This window comes from Haliotis cracherodii, unplaced genomic scaffold (assembly GCF_022045235.1).
Source record: "Haliotis cracherodii isolate W230 unplaced genomic scaffold, xgHalCrac1.p SCAF_21, whole genome shotgun sequence".
Taxonomy (NCBI): Eukaryota; Metazoa; Mollusca; class Gastropoda; order Lepetellida; family Haliotidae; genus Haliotis; species Haliotis cracherodii.
This window is the reverse complement of record NW_027266277.1, coordinates 11,294,694-11,311,061: the sequence shown is the minus strand read 5'-3', so window position 1 is coordinate 11,311,061 and position 16,368 is coordinate 11,294,694. Positions and strand designations below refer to the sequence as shown.

At 35.9% G+C, this 16,368-nt stretch overlaps 1 protein-coding gene across 1 annotated transcript in view; it reads left to right on the top strand.

Moving 5' to 3' along the window:
* Positions 1 to 1,265: 1,265 nt before the first annotated feature.
* Positions 1,266 to 16,368, top strand: part of LOC139470816 (lysophospholipid acyltransferase 5-like) — a 43,862-nt gene continuing 28,759 nt past the window's right edge. The window contains exon 1 of the mRNA XM_071253111.1: positions 1,266 to 1,443. Coding sequence (XP_071109212.1) covers positions 1,356 to 1,443 — 88 coding nt within the window. The 5' untranslated portion in view covers positions 1,266 to 1,355. The remainder of the gene's footprint in view (positions 1,444 to 16,368) is intronic.

Sequence of the window (16,368 nt, the reverse complement as noted above, 5' to 3'; positions counted from 1 at the left end):
ATTTTAGTTCGGACGTGGATATATCTAGACTTACTCTAGTTTACTTTTCTATTTTCTGCGACACAACCTAAACTTGTTCGTGGCTTTTGTGAGTGGGGGAGTGAGTTGTGTTTTACTCCTTATTGAACAACAGCGTTACATTTCAGCTGTATCCCTACTTGTCTAGTAAATGCTAGACTAACATCTAGTCTCTGAAATGAACATATCGTACATAAAAAAACAGTTGTTCAGTTATCTTAATAAAAATATAATAAAAAAGTGCCCAGTGACTCTCTTCATTTTCAGAAGATACTTCAGTGATCTAGACTTGCCAAACATTATAAACTTGCATGGGCTGTATTTGATATATATTTGTATCAGGGTCTGTAAGACAGACTAAGTAAATGCATAAAGAGCCTAATTTGAGGCAGATCTTAAAGAAGTCATAACACATTTGATGAGATCGCCAAATAAGCAGGGCTGAGGTGTTGACGAGAAACAAATAATCAGGTTATACTTCTATAACAGAGATTTTTTTAACAGATTCAGAGAAATATAAAATGCAAGTATTAATTAAATGTTGTTCTTATTCTACATTTGTGAAATCCGTAAACCAAACAACAACAATAAACCGTTGTCTTGTGCTAATTTATATTCATATATTGCATCACAATGTCCGATTGCTGCAGTAAACGTCCGGGTGACACGGGTCTCACAGTGGGACATGTTTGTATATGAATTATTAATCGACCATCGATACCAGACGGTTTTTCATTACTATAAATTTGTTCATGAAGACAATATGCAGCGTCACAGGCAGAAAATGATATGCATTGTCACATACATGTCTAGGTTTCGCATGCAAATTGATTTAAAAGCTAACAGCAATTAGTATTTGTTTTACAACTATGTTATTTGAAGCCGATAAAAAGCTTCATAAATCGTAGTGAGGAAAGAAAAAGATAAACATATCTAAATGCCAGATTTGATCAATTGGTTTGGTGTCAAAATGTATTTTGGATAAACAAACAATGACGATATATTTTTTAGTTTTCTAATTGAATAAAATATGATCTATTAATCTAACTTCTTAGATACAAAGAGAAAACCTCAAGTATTGATATTTTTAAGTTAATATGTAACAAGATGTTTCATACCATGAAAAACACACGATCTCAAACCCGCAGCAGAACCTCACAATCGCCTTGCCCGTACAATGGATGCTCCCTTATCTCGAGGTCGCTCTCTGCAATTATCGCTCCCTTGAGGTCATGCGCGGTCACATCAGGCAGTTCGTTGCAACGTAAATTTTAGAATCCACATGTTGTTTGGCTTTGATACATAACACGTCATAAACAAACGGTAATGAGGGTAGAATGGTTGTGGCGGCAGTTGTAAGTTTTATCGCCACTTGGATTGGTGCGTCGGACAATGCGATTAGACTTCTGCTGTCCTTGTTTGCAGGTAAAGAGCATTTGTGTGAAGAACGCTGATACTAACACGATTTTCTGTATTTGTTTGTTTATTATTAGGAAACAGGTGGGTTTGCTTACCAACAAATGTCTGATATTTGTACTTTGTCAGTGACGTATCATAATTGTCAACACTGATTTGGTTTTCCTTATACATGTATTGGTACACATGGACTTATAAAATGATTTAGCATCTCATTCACAAACACTTATGTATTTATACTGATATCATTCATTACAGATGAGTCATGTTGCATTGTCTAAGGGTGTGTTTGGTGCATAATTCATGGCCCAATGTCAACAGAATTTTTTAGATGTGTTTCACAACTACATCATCAACCCATGCAGTTGCATGGGCTCAGTTTGGATTCAGAATATCCCAACAGGAGACCAGGTTATTGAAGGTGAAATTAAGCCTAGATGAAATGAAACAAGCTATCATGCTTTAATACATATTGTTCTTCAATAATAACCTACATTACAAGTACCTATAGTTGCGGTTCTATGTTGTGTAACTGGAACAGAATTGTGTTAAACATGTTACAATTGTGGTATATCTGAACTGTTTCTGTTAGCAAAATTGCAGGGAAAGACACGTTGGAAATGTGTACTGGATTTACAAGACCTGTGTCTGATTATAATTTTAATATATGTTTGAGATGTATATTAGACAATTCTCGCTTTTTAGCGGATGTATATAAGACGATTCTCCCTTTAAGCCGTATTTGAAATGACATATTTATCCATGTTTACCGTCTTCAGGTGTTCATGGCCCCATACAAACTAAATAATTGCCACATCACCATGATCACCCATCTTTTAATCTTGTTAATGAAGGCAGAGGTAATGGAAGGACTAATTGGATCCTTATTATCTGTTTGTAACCATAATAATAATAATAATGTAATAGCATAAGCAAGTAAATGCCAATTACACCACTAAGACCTGATCATCTGTTTCAGCTGGTTCATTAAGTGGGACTCATTTGTTGGTATGATTACAGATTCAACGTGTTATCTACTATACCACACATCTTTCAGACCCTTCAGTAGAATTTAGTCTGAAAATATGGCTATATGGCTGAACTTACCAGACTGAATTAAATGTAACTAGACTCAGGCTTTAGACTGGTGGCTAAAGTCACAGACTGCCCTTAGTTTGTCGCTCCTTCTCTTCATCATCATCTGTTTTGGTACATGTACAGAATATTTGACAATGCTTGAGGAGACTTTATAGTGTATTCCATTCTTTATACTTTAGAAATTGTCGTGCATCCACAGTTTCCATGATTTCTAGACATCATTTTAAAGATTTGACATGTATTAAAGCCTAGAACATATTGAAAAATGATAACATTTCACCTTGCTGTAATATGCTAACCAATATTGTGCCTTGTTTGAAAAGAAAACACAGAAATACAGCCTTAACATTTTGTTAGGGCTTGTATGTTTTGCATAAGTTGTTGATAAGTTTGTTGTTAACTCACTCTTCATAATAGTATAAAACCACCATGGTTTGGTCAATGTGTTGGTATCATTTGACATTTTGTTATTGTTAGAATAGATTGATTTGTATCACAATTCTTCTGAAATAATAACATTTGTCTTTCAAGCCTCTTTTAAGCCTTTCGTACATTTACCCAGTGTTTATGTTCTTTATATATATATATACTGGATATTGAGTCTATATATTAAAGCATGCCACATGACACCAGAGACCTGTGAAGATCTACTGTAGAATAGGTCTTCAGCAACCCATGCTTGCCGTAAAAGGTGACTATGCTTGACGTAAGAGGCGACTAATGGGATCGGGTGGACAGGATCGCTGACTTGGTTGATGCATGTCACTGGATTGTCTGATCCAGATTTGATTATTTACAGACCGTCGTCATATAGCTGGATTTTTGCTGAGTGCTGTGTAAAACAACAAACCAACCAATATATTGACCTGTAAATACATGGCTTGGACTGCTGAATACAAGGGCTGTTACCTGCATTGTCATTAATTATTCGCAAAAAATAGCTTATATATAATTTAAGTTGTATGATACTGGGTTTTCATTCTAAGAATAAACAACAGACAGATGAAATATCGACACTGGTCACTTTCATTGGGGCAGTTTGACCTTGTTGTCTAATTTCTCATTGACCTAAATATATGTGACCCTAATATACTGACATTATCAGTCAAAGTCACTTATGACATCATTCAAGAGTATGGCAACCTGCCAAAGTCATATGACATTGAGAATCGCTAATTGTTGTGAAAGGTCGAAATGAAACGGACTGGCTAAAGTAAGTTATGTCCAAGTTCCTGTGCTCCCAGTCCCTGTAACTGTCTGATATAAAACCCACCTGAAACACTGCAATGATTTCTTAAAAAGTCACAGCAGATTATGATATTTGCATGTTAAGATAATCCTCCTCTATTTACTGCCAGCTGCTCTCTCTTTTTTAAATTAATTTTGGGTTGACATATAACATGTTATACTTCCAACATTCCTTAATGATTCAAAACAACAGTGCTATTATTCAGTTTAATTAAACCAATACATTATCACAACACATCTAGTAATGTATGACTTAGATTTGATGCACTTTGCGAAGTTACACCTGTTTTATTACAATATCGATCTTGATTATCGATCAGATCACCTTCACGCCATTTTATTTGAAGCAAATGCAAGTGATATGAAAGGTGTCATCTGATTGGTCAGTAGGAGGGACATAGGAGGACATAACTCGTAATAGCCACTTGTGGAAAAGAACTATCAATATTTAGTAAATGTTGTATCCATTTCACCATTGTTTTTCAAATTTGGCATTGAGAAGAAAAAAAGAGACTTCTGGTGAAAGTATCCATATTAGTATTCGTAAATCTGAAAGATTTATGGGATCGATAAACATCTAACTATGTTTATCATCCCAAACTGTCTCCCACAGGAAATATGCTTGGATGAGATTAAGCGATGTCTACATTGTAGATATTGCTGCAATGAAATTGCATCACAATGCTTTGCAGACCATTGTGACATCATTGGTAACCATGACGTCACAATCAAATGACATCACTAATGGCTCTGCTACTGAAGCTGTTTGCAGTACTTTTTACACTTAGGCACTGCTTAGCACTGTCTACAAACTGAAAAAGTTGGAAGAATGATGTTCAATGATAGATAAAATCTCACCCTTGTGTCTTTTGACATCAAATATATCAACACTCGTTGATGATAGTGGAAAAAACTCCTTGGCAAGCCTCAGAGTTTTTCCACTTTAATCAACTTGTGTTGATATATTTGATATCAAAACATACTCGGGTGAGATTATCTATTTTTCAACTAATTCTTAATGCAGCACACTCCCATTCCTTTTACACTATAAAATCCACCCTAATTATGAGCTGTGAGATACCTTGGTGGATAAGTCAAAAATGGGTGTGCAGACACAGCATTTGAATGCATGTGTGTTTGCTCATTATCTTATGGCTTGTAATATGTGCCAAGATGGGCAGGTTTTTGTCTCATGTGTCTTGTACGGTAGTTGTATCATACTTCTAAGTCTTCTTACTAATTTAACCTAACTTAATTAATTATCAAATTTGTGAACAGAAAAATATTAATAACCCTCCATTTCTGAGCAATAATCATATTTGCCATATTGCTACAGGAGAACTACCGGTCCGTCTGTTTGGTCTGGCAAATTACAAAATTGAGTTATTTCCTAGCCTGCCTAGAGATAGAACTGTGCTTGTTGGCATATGGGAAGGGAGGTAATTCAAGTATTGGAAAGTGAAAATAGGACTTGGACATTGACTGATTTAGATTGTATCATTTGTGCAATTCATTTAATTTGTGGACAAATTATGTTTATTTTTCTCTGCAAATGAATCAGTTTTATCACAAATGAATTGAAATAACCTTCTGACTACATAATAAGTCATGTTCATCACTGTCTGCCAAATATGGTAATAGTCTTTTGTATTGTAACTAATTATTTTGCATTCCAGAAAGCAAAGGAAGTATTATGATAATTGTTTTGAGTTGGTTACATAGATATTAATTGTTAGAAACATGATAGAAGCAATATCAAAATGATAAATTAGATTTCTGCCTTTGAGGGAGCTACCTGCAGCTTAAAAAGGACTAATATTATATGGCCATCACTGTGGTGTAGTGGATGGAGCATCTGTCAGTGGAGCGGAAGTTCAGTAGTTCGATCCCATGGCTGCATCATACCATACTACATTTTTATATGGTACTTGTTGTTACCCTACCTGGAACTCTGCATTATGGGGATAAAACAATGACTTGTCAGCTTGGTGTCAGTATATTGTCTTTGATTGGGTTATTCATGTTAAACAGCGACATAGAAGCTAGAAGTGAATTAGGACTATGAAACTCTCATAAGTCCGGACTAGAACAAGCAGTGACACACACGTGGATGTATACACCCCATACGAGAGCAATAATCTTGGGACATGAAGTTAAGCCCCATTTCACCTTATCTCATCAATAGTATATATCATCAATTAGATCATTACCTCATGGGGACCTGCATTTGAATAATCCCTCAGGAACTTTATATAATTTGAATCCTGCATCATCCTAATCATGGCATATTCATGATATTGATTAAAAAAATCTATAAAACAAGATGTAATATTGGTCTGGTCCAAGTGCTATGTTGTCCATATTGCAGTGTAAAATGTATGTATTTTCAAGTTCAAGTCTTTATTATCTATACAAGGCCTCCAACACAGAGTATATTGCCTTGCAGCAGTATCATTTTATGTTCATAACAGATGATTCCACATTATTGTTATTATTTAACAGGGGAAAGGAAATGATGTCTTGACCACAATCTTATCCTGTTCAGCTGGTTGGGATAGATTAACTGTCATTGTTTGCCGAGTTTGTCTGACTAGATTCATGAACTATTACGACATGCACATCTCTGTATGTTTAACCATATCATGTATATTGTTACATGTTTTTAGTTTTATAAAAGGAAAAACTAACTTTTGGGGTTTAAATTTATTTTTTGCTCTGTTGGCATGATTAACTGAAGTTGTTTAGGCTCTTCATTTGTAGTAGATTTAATTGTTATTATATGGACTATTATTAGCTGAGCTGACAATACTGGATGGGACAGAATTTCAATTGTAGGATATTTAGTATTTTCATATCAGTCTGTGCAAAACACTTTTGAGTCTTCTAGCTCAAAAATGTATTTTGGCCTAAGTTTCGGTGTATAATAGTCTTAGCCTATGGACTGGTATAATGTGATCTTACTTAACCAAAGGCCCCGTGAAGATTTCGGGGTAGAATAGGTCTTCAGCAACCCATACTTGCCGTAAAAGGCGACTATGCTTATCGTAAAAGGCGACTAACGGGATCGGGTGGTCAGTCTCACTGACTTGGTTGATAGATGTCTTCGATCCCAATTGCGTGGATCGATGCTCATGATGTCAATCACTGGATTGCCTGGTCCAGACTCGATTATTTTACAGATATAGCTGGAATATTGCTGAGTGCGGCGTTAAACAACAAGCAAACAAAACAAACAGAAGAAATAGACTCGGGCTACAGACTACTTGCTAAAGTTTCAGGGTCACAGGAACATCACAGCTTGTATTTACTTCTGAGATGGCTTCTTTCTTTTTGGAGAGTTTTGCAGTGGCCAAAGATGCAGGAGATTGATGAAATACGATGTGATGGGTTTGGAGACCAATCTATATGGCCAATCAGTGTTCCCTGTGAAAATAGCCTAACTGTCATATTTCTGTTATTCAAAGGTACAAATTTATAATTTTATCAAAATCTGTCAAATGCCTGGTTTGGGGAAATGAGAAATGAGAAGGTCACTGTCAAGGTTCTTGTTAGTATTGAGTTGCTTGTTAACATTTTCATTCTGAAAGTATTGATGTGTTCATGTAAATGGTATGGAGTCTTCATATTTGTACTGCAATCTGTTTGCAACTAGATTTATTTATTTTTATATATTCATATATTATTGACTGCTTTTGTTGTATTTATGTTTGATAAAAAATGTCTTTTCCTGACATGATCACTAGTGCGGATTCTATGTTCGACTAGAATATGGCAGACATCTATCCAAGGTGAAGGTCATTAGATGATTTAGATCACAATACAGTAGAACACAGATATAACGAACTACAAGGGACCAGAGAAATCAGTTTCGTTATATCAATGTTTCGTTATACACATTTTCGCTCGGAAACGTCCACCATCTTGGATAAGACAAAACACAATACACGTAATTGCAGCATTGATTTGTATTAGCAGTGATCATTCAATTGATAACAATTTATAACATTGATTTTATAACATTGATTTAATAACATTAAATTCATAAAATTTTCCGAAGATTGTTATCAAATACATGTACAAAATGTAAACATATTTATCATTTTACGATTTACATACGGGATGTGTAGTCTGTGATTTTGCTTTGGCCTCGTTTCGCTGACCGCATTCGTGAAACGGCATCATTCAGATCAGCCAAACTGTCAAATGATGTCATGTCTGTTAATTTTTGTGTGTACTTAATGTTGATTTTGGAATGTCAAATTCCATTGCAATGTCTTTCTTGGTTTTTATGTCCAGCATCAACAGCATTAATAGTTCTCAATTTCGTCTCTAAACTGATAGCTTTTCTCTAAATATTGCCCGCCATGATAGCATATGCAAGTGAACTAACACTTGGACACAATCTTTTAAAATTTATATGTTTAATGTTTGTTTTACTGACAAGATTACATGTACAGGTAAGATTAACACAATGCAAATTTAACAAGGTTGATCCGTCACCGCTGATTGTATTGATTCACCGCCATTGTGTTGATTCGCCGCTAATTGTGTACAGCCACTGAGTGAGATTTTTCAGTTCGCTAGACACGTCACTAATTAGTGATAGATGGGCTTGTCGGTGATCAGATATCAGTTCGCTGTAGAGAGTTTGTTATATACGTAAATTTTATATGATATTATATAGGAGATAAATCAGGGATTTCTTAACAGTTCGTTGTATCCGTTTGTTCGCTATATCTGTGTTCATTATATCCGTGTTCTACTGTACTTCCGAAATACTTGGTTTGAAGTTTTCAGAGATTCAGACTGGCCATGTTTGTTTTCATTTCTTTCTTGGTTTCATCAAGGAAATACAATTCATAATTCACAGCTTTTTGTTGTTATAGTGGTCACCTGGGATCCTATTCTAATGCATTGGAATAGCACCCCCAAAACATTACTACAGAAAGTCCCAAGGACTTAGGCATGTTATCATGGACCTGGGCCACTTGTAAGAAGCCCAAGTCAAGTAATATGTTGTTCTGTTTGGTTAGCTCAGTTAATAAAAGCACATTTCATGCATATGTTAACTCTAAAATCTACTGAAATGATGCCAAGATACAAGTTCAAGTTAGTAGACTCTGGCACAGATGGTAAAGCCTAATGTAGCCTTAGATACATTGTCAGTCATGTTTAATTGTATGAGAACAGCTGGTTATGCAGGGTGTCTAGTAACAAGAGTATCATATGTACATTGATTATGATGCATAAAACGGTATGCAAAAAATTGTCCCTGAATATGTCAGGAATACTTCATCCTCTGCCAAAAACCTTTGAGTTTTGCCTTATTTTTGTCAATAATTTCTACTCTTTATATATATGCTGGTATTGACTTTATGATGACTTTATCAACTTTTGGTGAACTCCAGCATCAGATAAGTAGCAAAAGTAGTCTTGATATCTCATCCGCTTGTCCAAAGCCCAAGTCTTGTAAACCTTAATTTGTTTGGTCTTGTATGCTCGGGGGATATATATTTGGTCCATATATTAACAAGATACAATCGACTGTAAATGCTTTCATGATACAATTTTGGCATGTGGACAAGGAAATCATCATATGATGATCATTGGTACAGACTGCATTGGACTGATAAAATGAACATTATATGCATCTCCATTCTATTATGATATATGCCCTGGGACTCGTTGTCACCAAAGCAGAATTTCTCTTGTTAGTTTGCTTGAAGTCTACAACCAATCTTCTTATTGTGAGTTCAGTATAGACCTACATTCAAAACTAGTCAAAACTTGAGATTATTTATGAATTTTCTTTTGGGTGGGGAATTTATGAAGATGAAGATGGGAGTGCAGTCTGTGATCCCAGTTGTATTAAATTAAGCCTAAGACAGCCTGTAACTCGGTGATGTTGATGATCTTGTTTTATCATAAAAGAACAATGTAACTTGATTGGATGACTATTTCTAGGTTCATGTCATTCACATCGTGTTACACCCGTGAAGATCCGGGGTAGAATAGGTCTTCAGGAAGCCATGCTTGCCATAAAAGGTGATGATTCTTGTTGTAAGAGGCGAGAAACGGGATCGGGTTGTCGGGCACGCTGACTTGGTTAATGCATGCCATCGTATCCCAATTGCGTGGATCGATGCTTATGATGTCAATCACTTGATTGTCTGGTCCAGACTCGATTATTTACAGACCGCCGTCATATTGCTGAGTGCAACGTTAAACATTAAACAAACAAACATCACATTGTGTTACCCTAAAAGCACCTGGACTGGAATGGAGATAAAATACAGTGGATGAATTGTGAAATTGAAACAAAGATTTATTATAATATTGAAGTAAAAACTGAATATGCTGAGTATGGAATACTGTTTACATTTTCAATCACTGATCAGCAGTCTGCAACTTTACCCTCTAGCCCGAAGCCTGACACCAGTACACTGCCATATGCTAACACAGAAATGTACTAACAATGATACTAAATGCCTAGAATCAAGGTTTTTTGGCACAGACTGTATTAGGCACATTAATGTTCTATTTCACCTGAGTTCCCACGGGGATTATATAATAAGCCTATTTTGTGATGGCGCTGTATATTACCAGATTACTGCAGCATATTTTTGTTGTGGATTATCATGAGCTTTAATGCAGGTTCTTTTCAGCATGTCCAGAATTTGTAATTTTCTTGGTCATGGTTCATATTGTTTTCCATATATAGCGCCTCCTGGACACATGCAAATATTGAATGGACCCAAATAATTTACATTGGGAGTCCTGCATGGTATGGTTGTTTGAATCATTAAATTTAACAAAATTTTAGATTGCAATTATATATTGACATTTCTCTTCTGTTAGGAAACACAGTCAAAGGACAGGGTGTCAATGGTTGTTTTTCTTAAATCAAACACTGCAAATCCTATGTATAATATGCTAAATGCTTATGAGCTAGTGCAGAAATATGACATCAGTAAAATTCCATGAAATCAAATGAAGCATGCCACATGACACCAGAGACCTGTGAAGATCCGCTGTAGAATAGGTGTTCAGCAACCTATGCTTGCCGTAAAAGGTGACTATGCTTGTCGTAAAAGGCGACTATGCTTGTTGTAAGTGGTGACTAACGGGATTGGGTGGTCAGGCTTGCTGACTTGGTTGATGCATGCAATTGATCCCAATTGCGTGGATCGATGCTCGTGATTTCAATCACTGGATTGTCTGGTCCAGACTCTATTATTTACAGACCGCCATCATATAGCTGGAATATTGCTGAGTGCAGCGTTAATAAACAAACAAAACCTGACACCAGACACCCATTTTCCCCAATTTGTGTTCCTGAGAATCCCTTGGACTAGAATGTTGATAAAGTACCGCTGGCTATTGATATCGATCTAAGAGATCGATAGTCGCCAACTAAATATCGATCAAATATCTATAAATATTGGAGAAGTAACTTTCAGTAAATACACAAAGAGCTCCGAGACAAAACATCATATTTCACGTCACTGGCGAGTGGTGACACATTTATGCATGGTTTACTTTGTGGACGTTTAAGGTATAACAAAATTAGTTGCTTTCTGTCTTTGGCAGCAGACAAAAACAAGTCTGTTTCAGTTACTTAACACTTTATTTCATCACAATAGTTTATGTAAGATATTATTGATGACACAATTTTCATAGTGATTATTGTTAATATTTCTTCCCATCAACGATAATTCCGATTATCAATCTTTTTGGCCAGCCCTAAGATGTACCCAGTTAAGTCCCTCGTAGCTGATGTATTCCCTATGTCTGACAATTTGTGAATGGAAGTTAAAGCTTAGAATGACAGGCCAGCAAATGGACAGCAAAACACAAACTTTATTTTCCACCTTACTTTTACAGACAATGTCCTGTCATGTACCCTTTTCTTCATGGATCATCACTTCATATAATATGTCAGACAGTATTGTTGTCAAATGTGAAAGTGATTTCAGTGTCCTTACCATCAAATGATTGACAGGTAAACAGCTGTATACATGGTATAGCTTCATGAATTGGACCACATGCGATTATGACTGTTTCAGATAAAAATATCTTGGTTATCCAACAATTTTATGTACCTGGGTATGTTCAGTATGACAACTGAAATTTGAAACATTTTTGTCATAAACCATATGTTGTGTAGATTATATGAAAAATACTATATTTAGTATACTGATGGTGGAGTATAAAATTGATTAACAGTGTTTTTAGATATACTGTTAATGATAGTTTAAACAGCTGTGACCAAAGTGCTGTAAAGTGTGAACTTTATGATGGTGAAGTGGCTTACAGGACAGCAGGTGGCGGGGAACAGCAGCGTTTGCTACCACCTCTAATTGCCTCTGTGGGCAGCAGCAGTGGTTTAATCCCAGGTCATGTCATACCAAAACACACTAAAAATGGTACTTGTTGTTATCCTTCCTGATGCTTTGCAATAATAAAACAAGGACTTGTCAGCTCATAGTCAATATACTGTGAGACTGTGGAATCATTATTTTGTTCATAATTGGAAATATTTTTATGTCCATTTTTTCTTTAACCCAATACCAATAATCCTTTTTATTGGTCCTGTTATCAGTGAAATACAAGTCACATCTTCAAAGCCATAATATTTGTTATATCTATATTAATGTGTTGACATGAATAGGGAAAATCTAGTTTCCAAAAGTATCCAGGGTAATCTGCAGCATGGTACCGTACATGCATCTAAGTGGGCTTGCACTTTGAAACCAGTGTAAGTCTGGACTGGGATGTCACTCTTTGTCTGCCATATGTCCATTGTACATGTAAGATTTTGCATACTAAAACATGTTTTTAAAAAATCTACATATAAGGGCGATCATACTGGCGAATGATAAGCTGACTTCAAGGTCAAGGTCACTGTTTTTTTCATGATCATCTTGAGTTTTTTGTATAGGATAATTGGCAGACAAGACATATGCAGCCTGTTAGACAAAGTCTCCAGTTGACTTTCTTATGAAAGGTCAAGGTCAAAAGAATGCGAAACGACAACTGTCAAAGATCAGATTTTGAAAATGTGAAAATGTTTTTGATGCTGCTGTACTGAATTATAAGAACATATGTCATTTTTCAAAACTCATATGTAGAAAGTCCCATAATGCTTTTGCATGATTGAAGGCATCAATTATCAAAACATTGATTTGAGTTTTTCCAGTGGCATTCATACAAAAATGCTTGAAGCACCAGTGGCAATAGTCCTTTTATAATACTTTTAAATGGATTTATTTGACATGTGTTGTTACTGTAATTATACATAAGTTTTGAATGGTAAATATAGTTGTACATACCACATGGTATGCATAGATCATTTTACTTTGCTATGATGCAAGGAGGCACCTGGTTGTGATGGTAACGAACTGTGAGAATCTAATCTGTCACACTGAACTTATTTGTTTCATTAACATATTGGTGTGTAGAAGTACTAGACACAGTCTCATGTTCATGTAATAGCTTACAGAACGTGATAGGTGACTTGATACCTCACATGTAGATAACTCCTCGGTAGTAGACATGATTGAAATTAACAATTTTATCTCGCTTTTAAAGGCCACATGTTTAGCTCACCTGAACTGCAATAGTTTTATGTTTGTTTGTTTATTGTTTAACACCACACTCAGGAATATTCCACCTATACGAAGACGGTCTGTAACTAATCAAGTCCGGAACAGAGTATCCAGTGATGTGACATGATGAGCATCAATCCATGCAATTGGGATACCGTGACATGCATCAACCAAGTCAGCATTGGCTGCCTGTAGAACTATTGTAGTACTATGTTAGTAGATAAAATACCCCCACCCCCCTGTCTAGTCTTAACTATGTTAATATGATCTGTCATTTCATTTGTTGCCTTCGGGATTTTACTGAGTTACATTAGACATGCAACTGTCGCAAGTTGCCAAGTAAGCTGTAATGTAAGGCACAGCCTGTATATGCTGTATATGTTATGATGCATATCAATATGTTCTCAATCTGTTCATCATGATTGTTATGCTGATGCTGATGTTGATGAATAATGCTTGTCCAGATTCTATTTCACAGACTTTGTGAACTCTGTCAGTTGGCAGTGTGATGTAGGACATGTCAGATTGCAGTAGATATGTAGAGATGGTTATCTTGATGAAAGTCTGCTAGATGTTGTTTACCTATCAGAAATATGTTAGAACATAAGTACTTCTATCTGTTCAAACAAAAATGCTTCACACATTGTACCCATGTCGGGAATTGAATCCAGGTCTTCGGCGCGACAAGCTAACGGTTTAACCACTAGGCTACCCGACCGCCCCCTATCACTATGGAATAATTGACATCAAGTGATGGCAGTTGAGTGTAATATGCCACCATTTTACATAGTTAGCAGTATTCAAAATTCAGCTTGAAAGTCTAGGTGTCCTTGGTGTAACCCTAATGTTAAAAGATTTAAGAGATTTCTTGATTCAAATACCACAAGAATCCCCTTGTTAGAGTACTGTTTAATGGATGATTCCTGCAGTGTAATTCTAAACATGTCATTCCGATTTTTTAACATTATTTAGACTTGGCCAATGTGCAGTAAACAGTCAACTTCCTTTTGGCCTGATGTTTAGAAGTTCTACCACTGACATTATCATCAACATGATTAAGAAGAGAAGGGACACTGGTAGAGAAAGGCATGTTGATGTTAGCCATCAAGAGTGCAAGTATTGAGCATTGTACTGGAGATAGTGTCCAGTCACATTGTAATCTCTCCTATCAGCTTTATCAGAATGTAACATGATATAGGTCTATTCCTGACATCTAAACTGATACTAGCCTCCTCCAGGGATGAAACCTAAATACTTGTTGTCAAGGGTAACGAACTAGCGTAGCTGCCAGAGGAACGATTCTTATCATTTCATTGATGAGGTTTACATTTTTGGATCTTTATTATGCTATATATGCGTTTCTTGGAATGATAAAATGTGATAATGATCCTTTGGAAACTGTTAAGAAATCACTGGTTTTATTTTGGCACAGCGAGTGTTTTGTTGCCTGTTTTGTTTTGAGAACGTTTTGGTTGTTTTCAGAATGTTTTGGTTGTGTGGCTGCATTAGAAATCAAAATGAAAGCTTCATTGACCCAAGACATAGTAATAGTCATGATTGTTTTCTTGAAAAGTTCTTTGCATTTAAAACGTGTAAACCGTATTCGACGTAATAAGCGCCCCGCTTTAATAAGCGCCCACAGCGATATTTGCTAATATATTGGCTAGTGAACAATCCCAATTAGCACACCTTCCGATTGATCAGTGTCCACATTGCCTATTTATTTCTGTGTAATATGTGTAATATGCACCCTTAATTATGGGCAATTAGATTCTGGAAAAATATATCTGTTGTATATAAACATTTCAGGCTGTCAGCATAAACCACAAAATTTATCTTTCTCCAAAATAGTATTCTAATAAAAGCCCCCTATTTCTAATATTGAGAGCCCCCAGGGCGCTTATTATGTCGAATATGGTACATACAGAAATTGAAATAGTCCATGTCATGGTGTTATGGTCATAATTATGAGAACAGAATTTGTTTAAATCTTAGTATTAGACCTCGTATGTCAGCCCTGTATTTGTCATCAAGTAATCTCTTGGAACTTGGAGAACAGGATTTGTTTCAAATTTGGTGCCAAGGTGTCTGGGTGTTTGCAAAACTCGGTCGATAACATGGACCTTGACCATATTTTCAAGGTCATGGGAAGCATATGACCAATTTGCTGTTTGTTAGTGAAAATTCTCATGATATGTTTATAGGTTGTGTTCATATGAGGTGGTAATGACATTTAGCTTGTTTAGAAGAGTTTGCTGAACATCTTAATGGGTGCAACATTGGCCTTATTGTCAAGGTTGCAGACAGACCTCATTTGACAGATTTGGATAATGTACATATCCCTTTGCTGATCACTTCTTCATCCGTATGGAATTCAAGGATTTACTAGACCTACTCAGAGGCGATATTCGGCCCCAATTTAGTAAGCCTGTTGCAAATGTCCGTAAATTCCCCAAATTGGTATTAATCATTACCTAGTTTATGCTCAGACAGTACAACTAATGTAACAGCTTTGTCGAGGTGACTTGTATTTCACTGATAACAGGACCTATGTAGAGGAAGAAACTTTAATGCTTAGATTTACATTATGGCTTTGAATTGAATATGAAAGTACTTGTTCAACATGTTCAAATACCTTTGAGTTAAAAAAAACACTACAATTAACAATATCCAATTAGGAACCAAAAAAATATTTTTTTCCCATTTTTGCCTGCCAAGGGTACTTGTTTAAGATCAGTGATAAATCCCTGGGAATAATCACAATATTATTAACTGTCATGCCTTTTCTCTCAATGTGCCCGGCACCATTTATATGACTGGAGTTACAGGTATAGATGACATTCTTTACAAAGTCCAAATGCCTTTGGAACTCACCTGAGCTTGCTATTTATGCCCTAGACTAACATATAGTCTCTGAAATGAACATATCATACAGAAAATAAAAATCTAATAAAAAGGGAGCCCAGTGATTCTCTTCATA